An 11,855-nucleotide genomic window follows, 5' to 3' on the forward strand; every position below is an offset into this window, starting at 1 on the left:
GGATATGCTGCTTATCAGTTCAGGGCGTCAAAATATTATTTTACATTATTATTTTTGTTCATGATAAGTCACATGTTTCAGTGGCCGACGCGTCAGGACCGCTGGAAGCGCAGCTTTGTATTTCACAACTGTATCACAGTCAAAGTTTTGTTTGAGATTTTCAGTACGATGTGTAGTGTAGCTTCCCTGACAAAGACTATGAACATAACTGAATATTATTCAGTTGTCTATGATATTCAATATCATCCAATGCTCTTTTTATCATTGACTATTCAATATTATTGAATATCATAGACAATTAAGTATGTTTTACCATTAGGTAAGCGATGCACGCACCACAGTCTCCTGTGCGTGCTATCATGAATTTGTATCTACAACCTGTTGTTACAGTATTCACCACATGGGGTCGATAAAGAGCGCCTTTGTGTCTGTGGGCAGCGGTGACATCAACAGTGGTTGTGCAGACACTGAGCCCTCGGACTCAGCTTCGCCGGTGAGAGATGGCGTCCCTTTTGCAGCCAGATAGAGTTGTCTATCTGGTTCGTGGGGAAAAAAGGATTAGAGCTCCTTTATCTCAACTCTATTTCTGTCGCTACTGTAGCGAGCTACGATCTCTGGAATGTGTGTCTCACGAGGTACGTTTATTTTTTTCTCCCTCGGTCATGACAGTTTAGCACTTAGCTTCCTTGTTGTTAGCAAACTTGCTAGCCACTTTGACAGATAGGCGGGACTTGTCTAATAATGTCACGCATTGTATGGCCGAGCCCCTTGTCATTCAGCTGGGTTTCCAGCATTCCTCTCATCTCATTGGTCGTTCAGTTTAACTTCCGCTGGGGTTAGCATTAGTTGAACGCAGCAGAAATAGGGATGAAGCTAGATAGCTTAAGCTATACTTGAAGCTTGTTGCTAAGCTATCTGGATAGCAAAAATAAAGATATGAATGGCACGTTCAGTTGTCAAAAACAAAACAAAACAACAAGTTTTAACTTGGGTTATATCAGCTAACGTCCTCCAACTTGGTAAATCTGCAATAGTGAATAGGTTCAAAATTAGGGCCACCACACCCAGAGCGAATCAGCTATATTCTCATGTAGCAACATAACAGTGCGAGTCTTTGGTTTTCTTTGCAAATCTGTTACCAGTAGTTCATTAAAGAATGTCAACCTTACCTCCTGGAAAAGTAATCTTAAACTTTTCATCGCCGCACCACATTGCTTAGATAGATTAGTCTCACTCTCAAGATAGACCTGCACAGATAACTGACTCCCCAGTTGTACCTCTGTCTCTGATCAGGTGGACTCCCATTACTGTCCAAGCTGTCTGGAGAATATGCCGTCTGCAGAGGCTAAGCTTAAAAAGAATAGGTGAGACTGATGTTGTAATGCATAAATAACGTCACACATCTATTCAGTTTTTTACCCATGTAGGTTTCTGTTAACTTTGTGGCAGCCTGGCCTCTCAATTTGACTGTATTCATGTGTGCCATCGATTCACAATTATTTTGTTTGCTCTACTGTAGGTGTGCAAATTGTTTTGACTGCCCATGTTGCATGCACACGCTTTCCACTCGGGCCACTAACATCCCAGCTCCTTTGCCTGATGATCCTACCAAGACAGCCATGAAGAAAGCCTACTATTTGGCCTGCGGCTTCTGTCGCTGGACCTCCAGGGATGTGGGAATGGCTGACAAATCCGTTGGTAGGTGTTGAAATAAAGTAGATGGATTAGATGGATGCTGTCATACTTATTTGTACGCTTTACATTTATTAGTCCTAACAAGCAGCACCGGGGATAAAATGACACACTGGTCAGAGTTTTGTAGTAGCTCTAAAACGGCTCGTTATTTCATCTTCTGAATGAATATGCAATGAGTTGTGTTAGTTTATGTGACTTTCCTGAGTCTGATGTGTTGATATGGTTTGTTCTCTGCAGCCAGCGGTGGATGGCAGGAACCAGAGAACCCTCATGCTCAGTGGGTATGTTTTCCCCTGTGGCCATTTGAAAAACTCTTGAGTTACTCACATGTTTCCTGATCATGCTTTCTTTTGAATAGTTGTCTGAATAAGTTGCATCCACACTCTCACAGCTTGAGGCTAAAGCAATCTAAGCAGATACACGGTTGCTTGAGCAACAAGTTTGGTACAAACAAATGGTCACTGTTCAGTAAAGTCAGTGTTGGAGTTTTCTCATTATATGTTGCTCTCTCTGACAATTCGTCTGTCACTCTTGGCGCCGGCATACACAGTGAGGGTTTCTAACTGCTTTGGTCCTGGTTCATCTCTTCTAAACTAAATTCTACAAACGACGGCTTCACAAGCTACCGTCTGAAAAGTTTAAAGCCTCATCTAAACTGCTGTTGAGGAGATCAGCTTTACAGCTCTCTGAGTCATTTGGAGGTCTGCCTTGCTTTTTGTTCTGCTGTTATTTAAATAGAAGAGAGGCTCAAAGTTCTTTTCTTTAGTGAAACTACTTATTCTGCTCACAGCAAAAAAATATTCAGTCAAAGAAGAAGCCCCGCAATTACTTTTAAACTTGAAAGTGAACAGATAGAGAAGTATTATCAGCATTTTGTATTTCTATTTACTTTACATCTGTTCAAGGTGGAGCTTTTGATGTGATCGTCAGTATTTCTCAGAGCAATTTTACTGTTTCCTTAGTATAACAGAGATCCTGTAATACCAAGCTCAAGTAATGTGTTATATTCCTGTAGTTGGTTATTTTTTTTAAAATTTTTTTTAAAGATTGCATATTTGCAGAAGATCAGGATTTAGAATTTTCTGGATTTCACATGATAAACACAAACAACATGCTCATGTTTATACAAAGTGACCACAAATAGGTGATCATAATTTCACACCAGGTCTGTCATCCAGCTGTTTCGAATGATCACGTCATAGTTTTTGTAGGTTAGTTTCATTAAAAATGTTTAAAGGTGCATTTACAGGTGCAAAACAACCAAGTAATGTTGTGATCTTAAACACTCATTCTTGTGTAAGGATTTGCACAGAGCTCTTCTGACTTGTGTGTGGATCCATTTTTGTTTTCAACAGATCAACAAGCTGATTGAGTATTATCAGCAGCTGGCCCACCGAGAGAAGCAGGAGAGGGACAGGAAGAAGCTGGCCAGGAGACGACAGTGCATGCCCCTGGCGTTCTCGGTACCCTCGAGCTCTCTGACCTGCATAGTTTTATTCAGTCTTCCTAAGAAGACCACACTTTTCCTCTTTAACCTTTTCAAATGTCAAACCGATGTTGTGTCAGGGTCATTTTCTTATATCCGAACATCAACATTCATGTGCAGTTATAAGATTCAGAACATCTTTAACCTCTCTCTTAGTTATGTTATTTAAAGTGTGACACATTTCCACTCGGAGTTAGGTTGAGCAGTGTTCACAGCGGCACATTTGCCGATGGCTGCTCTCTCCTTGGTTCCCTCGATTAAGGTTCCACATCAGGATTAGAGTTGTCCTTGGAAAAGATTTTGCTCCAGGTCACAGGCAGGAGAAGACAAGGATGCTGAAATTACACAAATGAGATCAGCCTCTAGCATACAATCATAAGAGGGAAATTGAATATTGACTTATGTCTGACTCCACGGCGATAGGAGGCGATGTGCCCCTTTCAGCTTGATTGTACCGGGCTTTTTTGGGTTGACATCTTATGTTGCAGGAAAAAACAACAAACAGTCTTATGGCTGGCAAACTGGTGGCCTGTCAGACAGAGAATCGGACAGATTTACAGCTCTGTGTATTACTTTCATGCTGTGCCCTTACTTTTACAAATGAGAACGACATTCAGGAGTAGTTTGACCCCTGAAGGTTGTGTTAGTCTGACTTATAGAAATTCCATATTGTATCATACAAGTCAGATGTATTTCAAACCATCCGCTTTTAGCTGGACTGACACAGGAATTCAATATGTATATCTTTCTTTTTTTTCTGTCTACCATCATAGAAGCCTCTAAGGATGTTTCGATCTATCTGCTGCTCTGTTTGATTTGTTTTGTTTTTGTTTTAATTTCTTTAGTGCAAGATTGACTATAATTTCATGCTGTTTTCAAATGATCATTCATCTACATAAAATTGTCCAAGCGACAGCCAGCTTGCTTTGTCTTAAAGGCCAGATCACAGCAGAAAATAGGCTTCTTCATGCCTCTTTAGCTTGTTGGCACATTGTTCACATCTCCTGCATTCAGCTTTTACAATAATTAACGCCCGTTAATGCAAAATCGGTCCTTCCTGTTGCGTGTTGGGACCTGTTAAGATGTGATGTCCTGCAGTTATTTTCCCATCACTGATTGCTGTTGCATGCCATCAAATGCCACTAATGTTTTGCTAAATCGCTTTGTTTTCACCTTGTTCTGTATTCTCTCTTTGTTTCTTTGCTTATGCACTCTGACATTTTGGTTTTTACCCCCCCAGCAACACACTATTCATGTGGTGGTGAGTTGTATTTTTCACAACTTGTGTAGATTCTTCTTCATAGTAGCACTATCTTCTCTGTATGTCTTTTCATGTCTAATCTGTCACCGAGAGACCTCAGAGATCACATGAATTTCTGCTTGGCTAAATGAGGCTGAGATCCACACAAAAGGAGCTTTTATGTTGGTTAGATGAAGACAAGCAATAGAACACAGCCTGAAGTCTGCGTAACTAGATTTTTCCCAATTACGTTCCAAGTCCCCTTGAAGAAAGACTTTTCTTTTTTGTTTCTTACCAACACATATTAAAACCCTTTCCGGCTTATTTAGTGTTTATTTGTAAGTCAAATCCAATTTTATTTCTGCTTTTTGTTCTCAAAATCTGTCGTAGATGCAGTTTTTTTTTGGACCAAGAATTAGAATTGTCTTGTAGATGAATAGCTGTAGAATATTCATAAATTCCCCGCTTGGTTCTCATTGGGCTGTCTGCCTGACCGTGTGTGTGTGTGTGTGTTTCCCTCAATTCACCCAGGAAAAATATGGCCTTGGAACAAGACTGCAGAGGCAGAGGACTGGAGCTCCCATATCAAGCCTGGCTGGCCTTTCGTGAGTCATCCTTTCCCATAAACTTGAAATGGTGCTTCTTTTTGACTCCTGACATCAAACCTTTTCTTCTTTTTAAGGGATTTGAAGGAGTTTGCTGGATTTGTGCGTCTCTGCTCAGTAACTACACACAGTGTGTGTTCGCATATGACTAAAATGATTAGATGCTCCACCTTCCAGCAGCCATCGCTTTGATTAATTTTAGGATGTTTTATTAAAATCAATTAGCAGGGCCTTGAAAATGTACTTTTGATAAATTGGCAATCCATTACCGACAACAGTACATCGCCCTTATTTCTTTTCTCAAGTTGCAGTTCTCTACCTTGTTGTAACGGCTGTGAGCAGGGATCATTTCTAAGTGTCTCAATCAAAAAGCCCTCGAGGGCGTCTTGAATTTAGCAGTTGGCTGGCAGAAGGCTGGATGTTGACAGAGTAGGTCATCAGATTCAGGGGAGAGTTCTTTCTTCAAAGGTTGCCGTGCTGTGGCCAAGAATAGAATTATTAAATGGACAGTCGTTTTGTAACTTTGTTAGGACTGGAGTCCTGATAAGTGCTGCACCCAGTGCCTTTTCTTTCCCCCCCCGAGCTTCTGCTTTGCCTTTTTGTGTGCGACTGCTCTGAGGACAGAAGCTGTCACTATGGTAACCAGGAAAAATGAAATGGAAGATGAGCAGGTCCTCGCTGGGGCCCGTCTGTTCCCGAGCGGCCGGCAGAAATACCCCAACTGAGAAATGTGTCCTTCGTGTGCCACTTGTGTTGAAATAAATGTTTAACAGAAACCTATACGGGTAAAAGGGCTTCAAATGAAATCGTCGTCACATTATTATTATAGGTGGCATCGGAGTTCTTCTTTTTACTTTTGCTTTTTGGGCGAAACACCAGCAGCAAGAGTTTCTGGGCGTCCTGTGAACACGGGGTCTGCGGCTGTCGATAGTCATAAACAGCTGTGTTTGTACTGTGTGGTTTACTTCCAACTGGCATCGTTAAGAAGTATCAAGCAGTGTTTGTGTCTCGTTATTAGCCTTAAAGAGGGTGAGGACCAGAAGGAGATCAGCATCGAGCCTGCCCAGGCCCTTGATGAAGTGGAGCCACTGCCAGAGGACTGTTACACCAGACCTATCAGTTTACCAGAAGGTAACACTTTGTCCAGAAACTATGCTAATTACCTCTTTTAACAGCGGAGGAGGGAAATGTATACTTTGTTGTGTCTTCGCAGTGACCACACTGCGCCAGAGGCTCCTGCAGCCAGACTTCCAGCCTGCAGGGGCGTCTCAGCTCCACCCCAGACACAAACACCTTCTGATGAAGCGCTCGCTGCGCTGCAGGGTCAGGAAAGCTTTCACTGCTCTGCATTAGTCAAAGGCACTTGCTTTTTGTGTTAATATAACTTCTTTACCTCCCATCAGAAATGTGAGCACAACCTGAGCAAGCCGGAGTTTAATCCAACTTCAATCAAGTTTAAAATCCAGCTGGTGGCTGTGTGAGTAGTGGGCGTTTATTAATCTACCTGAAGCTCCAATTTAGTTCTCATTTGACAGTCGGGAGAGTTTATTTTGAAGCCAGAAGCATATGTTCAGGAAATGATTCATATTGAATGTGATTTTATCCTAAAACTGTGTTCTGGAAATGAAACCATTTGCCCCTTTTTAAATGTCTTGAACTCAGATGAGGAAGTGGTTATCCTGTTGTTTTCGACCATCAAATTGAACTTTGTCATTGATAATGTTTGTAGGAGTCTGGTGCTCAGCTCTGAAGCTTTAATGAATGCAGCTGAATGCTGTGCTGAACACGGTCAGGATGTTTTAGTGTTGGTGTATTGATTGGGCCTCTGCCTATTCCTCCCACAGGAGTTATATCCCTGAAGTGAGAATCATGTCTATTCCTAATCTCCGATACACGAAGGTCAGTGAATGCATCGGTTTTTCTGTTCATACGCTTAATCTCAATATTTCTTAAGATATAAGGAAAAATCAAAACGGATTAAAGGGCCATACTGACAAAACAAAAAGACTATGATTGGTTAATAAGTAAAAACATTCCATTAACTTCTTTTGCTCTTTTTTCCCTCATCCTGTATGAATAGGAGAGTCAGGTGCTGCTGACCCTCACCAACCCAGTGGAGAACATCACCCACGTTACTTTGGCCGCTTGTGCGGAGGAAGATCCTGATGACATCAACAGCACCGCCAAGGTATTTTTCTTTAGTTTCTACTAATAGCGAACCAGGACTAAAGACCGTGTCCCTAGGTTGTTTGATAGGCTGCATCAGCCTGACCAGCTTTTTCAGAAACCAATCGCAGAGAAACCCACTGCAGTAAACATCAGACTATATTAATTCACAAGAAAGTAAGTCTGTATGTCAGTGCCGTGTCTGGACTGTTAACATGTACCTCTGTGCTGGATTGTCACCTTCTTCATGGACCATTTATCGAAGAAATGAGCAGCCTTCGCATCTCATCATACGTTCACGCGGAGGAGGATGGCCTTCTGAGCTTCCTGTTAAAGCGGCCGCTTTGTGGCTCTCAGTATGGACAGGCTATCTATCTTGGCTTCTTAAATGATGAAGTCACTGGTAAGCTTGGGTAAAGAAGAGCTCCAGGGCAAAACGGAACATCTTCACGACCCATTTCCATTCACATTATGGCCAAACAGAGCGCGCAGTACTGTGCCCCCTCTTGATGTGATATTCAAACACCTGGAGGGGAATGTGCGCCACAGAAGTCATGCTCGGGTGATTTTAGCAGCCATCACTCCCGGCTGGCCCCACATACCTGCTACATATATATAATATATTACATCTGTAAGTTCTGTTGGCAGCACAGACTCATTTATTTAACCAGCATGACAGAGATTTCTTAAAACACACGTTTCTGCAGCAAGTTAGAGCATTTATCTATGGGGTGATGAATAAGCTACACAGCCAGACTTTTCAAAGAAAATGTCTATTTCTAATTATTAAATTTCTCTTTTGATTTTTGGTTCGTTAAGATGCCTTAAAAGGAACCCTGACGGATAAGACTTATTGGGCTTGATAAGCAGCCGCAATTTGTTGTTTGAAAAACTTTATGTCGGAACTTTTTCAGTCCAGCACTAAACAAAACTTCGATCTGGTGCCATATTGTGAAGCTTTTGGTTGCAGTTTTCTGCTGACAACATTTTTCCTACTGCAGCGATATGACAAGGAGACTTATCCCCTGCGCGTTTCATACTTTTAGTCAACTTAAACAACTCGTGGGTGCTGTTCGCTACTAAAATCTGATTCTGTTCCGAAGGCATCCACACTAGAAGCTATCAATTTTGGTGTTGGCAAGCACTCAACTACATCTAAATTCAGAGATGTAAGTGATCAGTCTTCTGTCCTTGGATACACCTGGAATTACAAGCACTGCACACAAGCACGAGTGTTTACCAGTCCCTCGCTCGTTCCTCAAACAGCTCCCATTTACAGATAAAAAAGAAAAGGCATTCTCTCCACAAAGAAACACAAACAGAACACCAGTTCCTCAGTGACAGCTGATTGCACGCAGAGTATAAGTGGTACATACTCGCCTTGACATTGTCCAAATCACTCATCCTGACAATCCAAATGTGTCGGCCCATGACCGTCCCTCAGTAGTTCTTTGTTCGGCAGCTTTTGTGACAGGTTGTCTCCATATAGTTGAATGATCTTCCTTTCAAGGTGTGGGCGAAGCAGCTAATTCAAAGACTACAGAGAAAGTTATGTTGTCATTGTATAGAAACAGCCACTTTACTCACAAGGTTGTCTCATCAGAAGAAGTCAGTCTCATCCCAAACTAACGACCCTGGCTGCTGGTTCTGTTTCATTATGAAGTAGTGACCTTTATCGCGCTTTCTGATTGCATCCGTTCTTAAACGTAGTTGGCGAGTAATCGCACATTTATGTATAAACGCGTTAAAAAGGCCTTTTCTTAAGGTTGGCACCAGCACTCCTGTTGCCATGATGACAAAAGGAAAGAAGAGAGTGGTGCACTATCTACTGTAGCCAGAGTTTAAAAAAAAAAAAAATAAATAAACCTGGTTGAAGTTTTCAAGAATTTTCATTTTACTGGGCGGAGACTTGTGTTTGCATGTAGACGATGGGCAGAAAACCTGAAAAGATTTTCCACAGAACTCTCAGTCACGGTTGCAATTGCATCAACTGTCCCCGGCCACCTTGTGCTATGACGTCACTTTGACCTTGACCAGCTGATAACATCAGGTGAAGCTCTCAGCCGCCACTTTCACTGTCACCACCGATGGTCTTCTTTGGTGTCCATTATAACTAACGCCCGCAGTGTTGTCATCACCGCTTTGTTGCACCCGGGTTCAAATTGGAACCGCCGAAGAGAAGTCATGTTTATTTCACTAGATTGGTCCAGAGGATGGGCCTTTTCAGCTAGTTGACATCCCTTCCCAGAATGCATTGTATACAACAATAGCTGGCAACGAGTGACATGAATCCCCCCTGCTTTTCTGTTTTCAATGTTCTAATTTGTTGAAATGGAAAAGGCACATTTAAAATCTTGCTTGCTGTCATACAAAAGTCCCAGAATATTCAAATTGTTCATTAGGTTATCGTGCCCAGTAAGGAACTGGTGTTGGCAGGAAAGGATGCTGCTGCTGAGTATGATGAACTGGCTGAACCTCAGGACTTCCAAGATGATCCAGAGTGAGTAAATGCACAGCCGCAGGCACTCGCAGACAGAAGTAACAGTGCAAGGTAGCTTTAAACCTTATCTCTCTTCTCTCTCCACAGCATTGTTGCCTTCAGGAAATCCAACAAGATTGGCTTCTTCATCAAAGTGATCCCTCAGAAGGAAGAGGACGCCGATGTCACCGTTTCATTTAAGATCCGACACGACTTCCGTAACCTCGCAGCTCCCATCCGACCCAGCGAGGAGGGATCCGACACTACCACCGAAGCCATCTGGCTCACGCACCACGTGGAGCTGAGGCTGGGACCACTCGCCCCCTGAAAACAAACACTAGTGTTGGGCTCTTTGAACTAGTTTCTCATTTTTAAAAGTGAGCTTAATTGCAAGGAAAACTGATTTTTGATTCAGCACATTGATGCTCTCAGATGTTTTTTTTTTTTTGTTTGTTTTTTTTTTTTAAATTTTTTAGGTGAAGCTGTATCAACAGATTGTGTAAAAATGCAGTTATTGCATGCTTGCTTTGTTTTGCTTCCCAGTTGATAAAACCCTGTAAAACCACAGCTTGCTGCAGACTGATAAGTAGCTAATATGTGACGACGTACCGTATCTCACAACGACATCCTTCATCTCTGCCTCAACACTATACCAACTATCAATAGAACACAATTTTAGAGTGCGTTTCCTTACAGAAAATGCATCCACATATATTTATATGTATATATAGATATATACACACACACACACGTGTGGTTACTTATTGAAAGTGTTCAGTATTGTTTAAAAAACGTCTCATATTTGCTGTGGCCAGGATGTTATCACTGTGGTACATGCAGTTATTTTCTTCTCAGCCTCTGTTCCCACTATTAATGCATATCTTGTCTCGTTCAGTTAATTCTATGTGAAGTCTTCTGTGATTTACTTGCCTTTACTGTGTGTTGGAAACAGCAGCTTATGTTAGAATGCGAGTGGGAAGTTATCGATTAAAATGACGGCAGTCTGCCTGCAGAAACTGTCGGTGAGCTGAATCAGAAATCAGAACAGAGAACAATCTGACCCAGTCCTTTCCGTTGCAGCACACATGGTGCTTCTAGTTGATTTTTTTCCTTGACATTCTTTTCTGCAGACAATAGTATTAACTTGCATGCTCACACAATAGGAACTACTCCATTTGTTGGACAGTGTCGTCATATTTACTGATTTTTGTACCACTAAGGAACATGAGGAACGTTTGGTTGTGGTTAGGAGAAGATGCGTGCCTATAATTTTATGATAACCCAGCTCTCCTGTGCTGAGTGGAAGAAATTCCAATTCACCAGTCAGTTCTTATTGTTTATCCTCATAGGCAAGGATTTCATAATGCATTCAACAGCCTGTTAACCACCAAGGTCAAAACCAAATTGTGTTAATAGATTATTGCTGGAAGAGGATGGTTTTTAAACCAAGAGAGCAGATTCACATTTGTATCTTATTTCCTTTTCTCCGCTGGCCCAGGGTGGGCTGTTAAGGATTGCTAAACTCTACGCACAGATCGCTTAACCCTACGCACAGGTTGCCATCTGTGGGCGAGGGGCATATATCCGCCGGCAGTTTACAAACCAGAAGAGCAGATTCTCTATTCACTGTCTTTGTTTCACAGCCGGTCTTTGGCAAATGCTGTGCTATTGCCTGACATTGCACAGTAATTGTTTTAGGCACTATGAAGAAGATGTATAAACCGCTCTGTATATCACATGCAAGTACAAAAAGCCCATCATGTGTTTGAACTGAGACACTATTGTTCGATTGTAAAACTTACATTTTTGGTGGACTTCATTGACTTACCTGTCGGTGTATACTGTAGGCTGTCATTTCTCCCACCTCTGCAGTGGGCACACCTCATTAGGTAGAACAGCTGTATGTCACAGTTAGTCTTCAGGACTGGCTAATAAAACAATTCAATACTGTAAAACACCTCTTGGCCTTTATTTTGTTGTGAGCAGATGGGGGGGGGGGGGGTATTTTCACCTAGCACACATGGAAAGAACTGGGGAGTGAAATCTGTGTAAACAGAGAGCTAAAGCCCATGATAATACAGAGGATTGGGATGATAACTCTCTGTAAACGAATCTCTTTCACACTGCCATATGTTCAGAAACAAAAAAAATACGAGTAGCTGCTTTGCGGTTATCGTCTGTGGT

The 11,855-nt window shown here is 41.9% G+C and overlaps 1 protein-coding gene across 2 annotated transcripts; it reads left to right on the forward strand.

Moving 5' to 3' along the window:
- The first annotated feature begins 439 nt into the window (after nucleotides 1–439).
- On the forward strand, nucleotides 440–11,626 carry dctn4 (dynactin 4). Of its 2 annotated transcripts, XM_072396014.1 has the most exons (14): nucleotides 440–635; nucleotides 1,294–1,364; nucleotides 1,520–1,698; nucleotides 1,933–1,976; nucleotides 3,051–3,158; nucleotides 4,422–4,442; nucleotides 4,953–5,026; nucleotides 6,045–6,157; nucleotides 6,240–6,349; nucleotides 6,430–6,503; nucleotides 6,871–6,925; nucleotides 7,107–7,214; nucleotides 9,595–9,692; nucleotides 9,780–11,626. In XM_072396014.1, the coding sequence occupies exons 1-14, from the start codon at nucleotides 501–503 to the stop codon at nucleotides 9,997–9,999; spliced, it is 1,410 nt and encodes a 469-aa protein (XP_072252115.1). In that variant the 5' UTR covers nucleotides 440–500; the 3' UTR covers nucleotides 10,000–11,626. The 2 variants fall into 2 exon arrangements, with proteins under 2 accessions (XP_072252115.1, XP_072252116.1); XM_072396015.1 differs by lacking the exon at nucleotides 4,422–4,442.
- The last annotated feature ends 229 nt before the right edge of the window (nucleotides 11,627–11,855 follow it).

Source organism: Leuresthes tenuis, unplaced genomic scaffold, assembly GCF_036924035.1.
Source record: "Leuresthes tenuis unplaced genomic scaffold, fLeuTen1.0.hap1 SCAF_11, whole genome shotgun sequence".
NCBI classification, from domain to species: domain Eukaryota; kingdom Metazoa; phylum Chordata; class Actinopteri; order Atheriniformes; family Atherinopsidae; genus Leuresthes; species Leuresthes tenuis.

Coding starts and splice junctions, on each gene's coding strand:
- dctn4 (XM_072396014.1), top strand. CDS start 501: ATGGCGTCCCTTTTGCAGCCAGATAGAGTTGTCTATCTGGTTCGTGGG. Junction 1,365..1,519: donor GCTAAGCTTAAAAAGAATAG/GTGAGACTGATG, acceptor GCTCTACTGTAG/GTGTGCAAATTGTTTTGACT. Junction 9,693..9,779: donor GACTTCCAAGATGATCCAGA/GTGAGTAAATGC, acceptor CTCTCTCCACAG/CATTGTTGCCTTCAGGAAAT.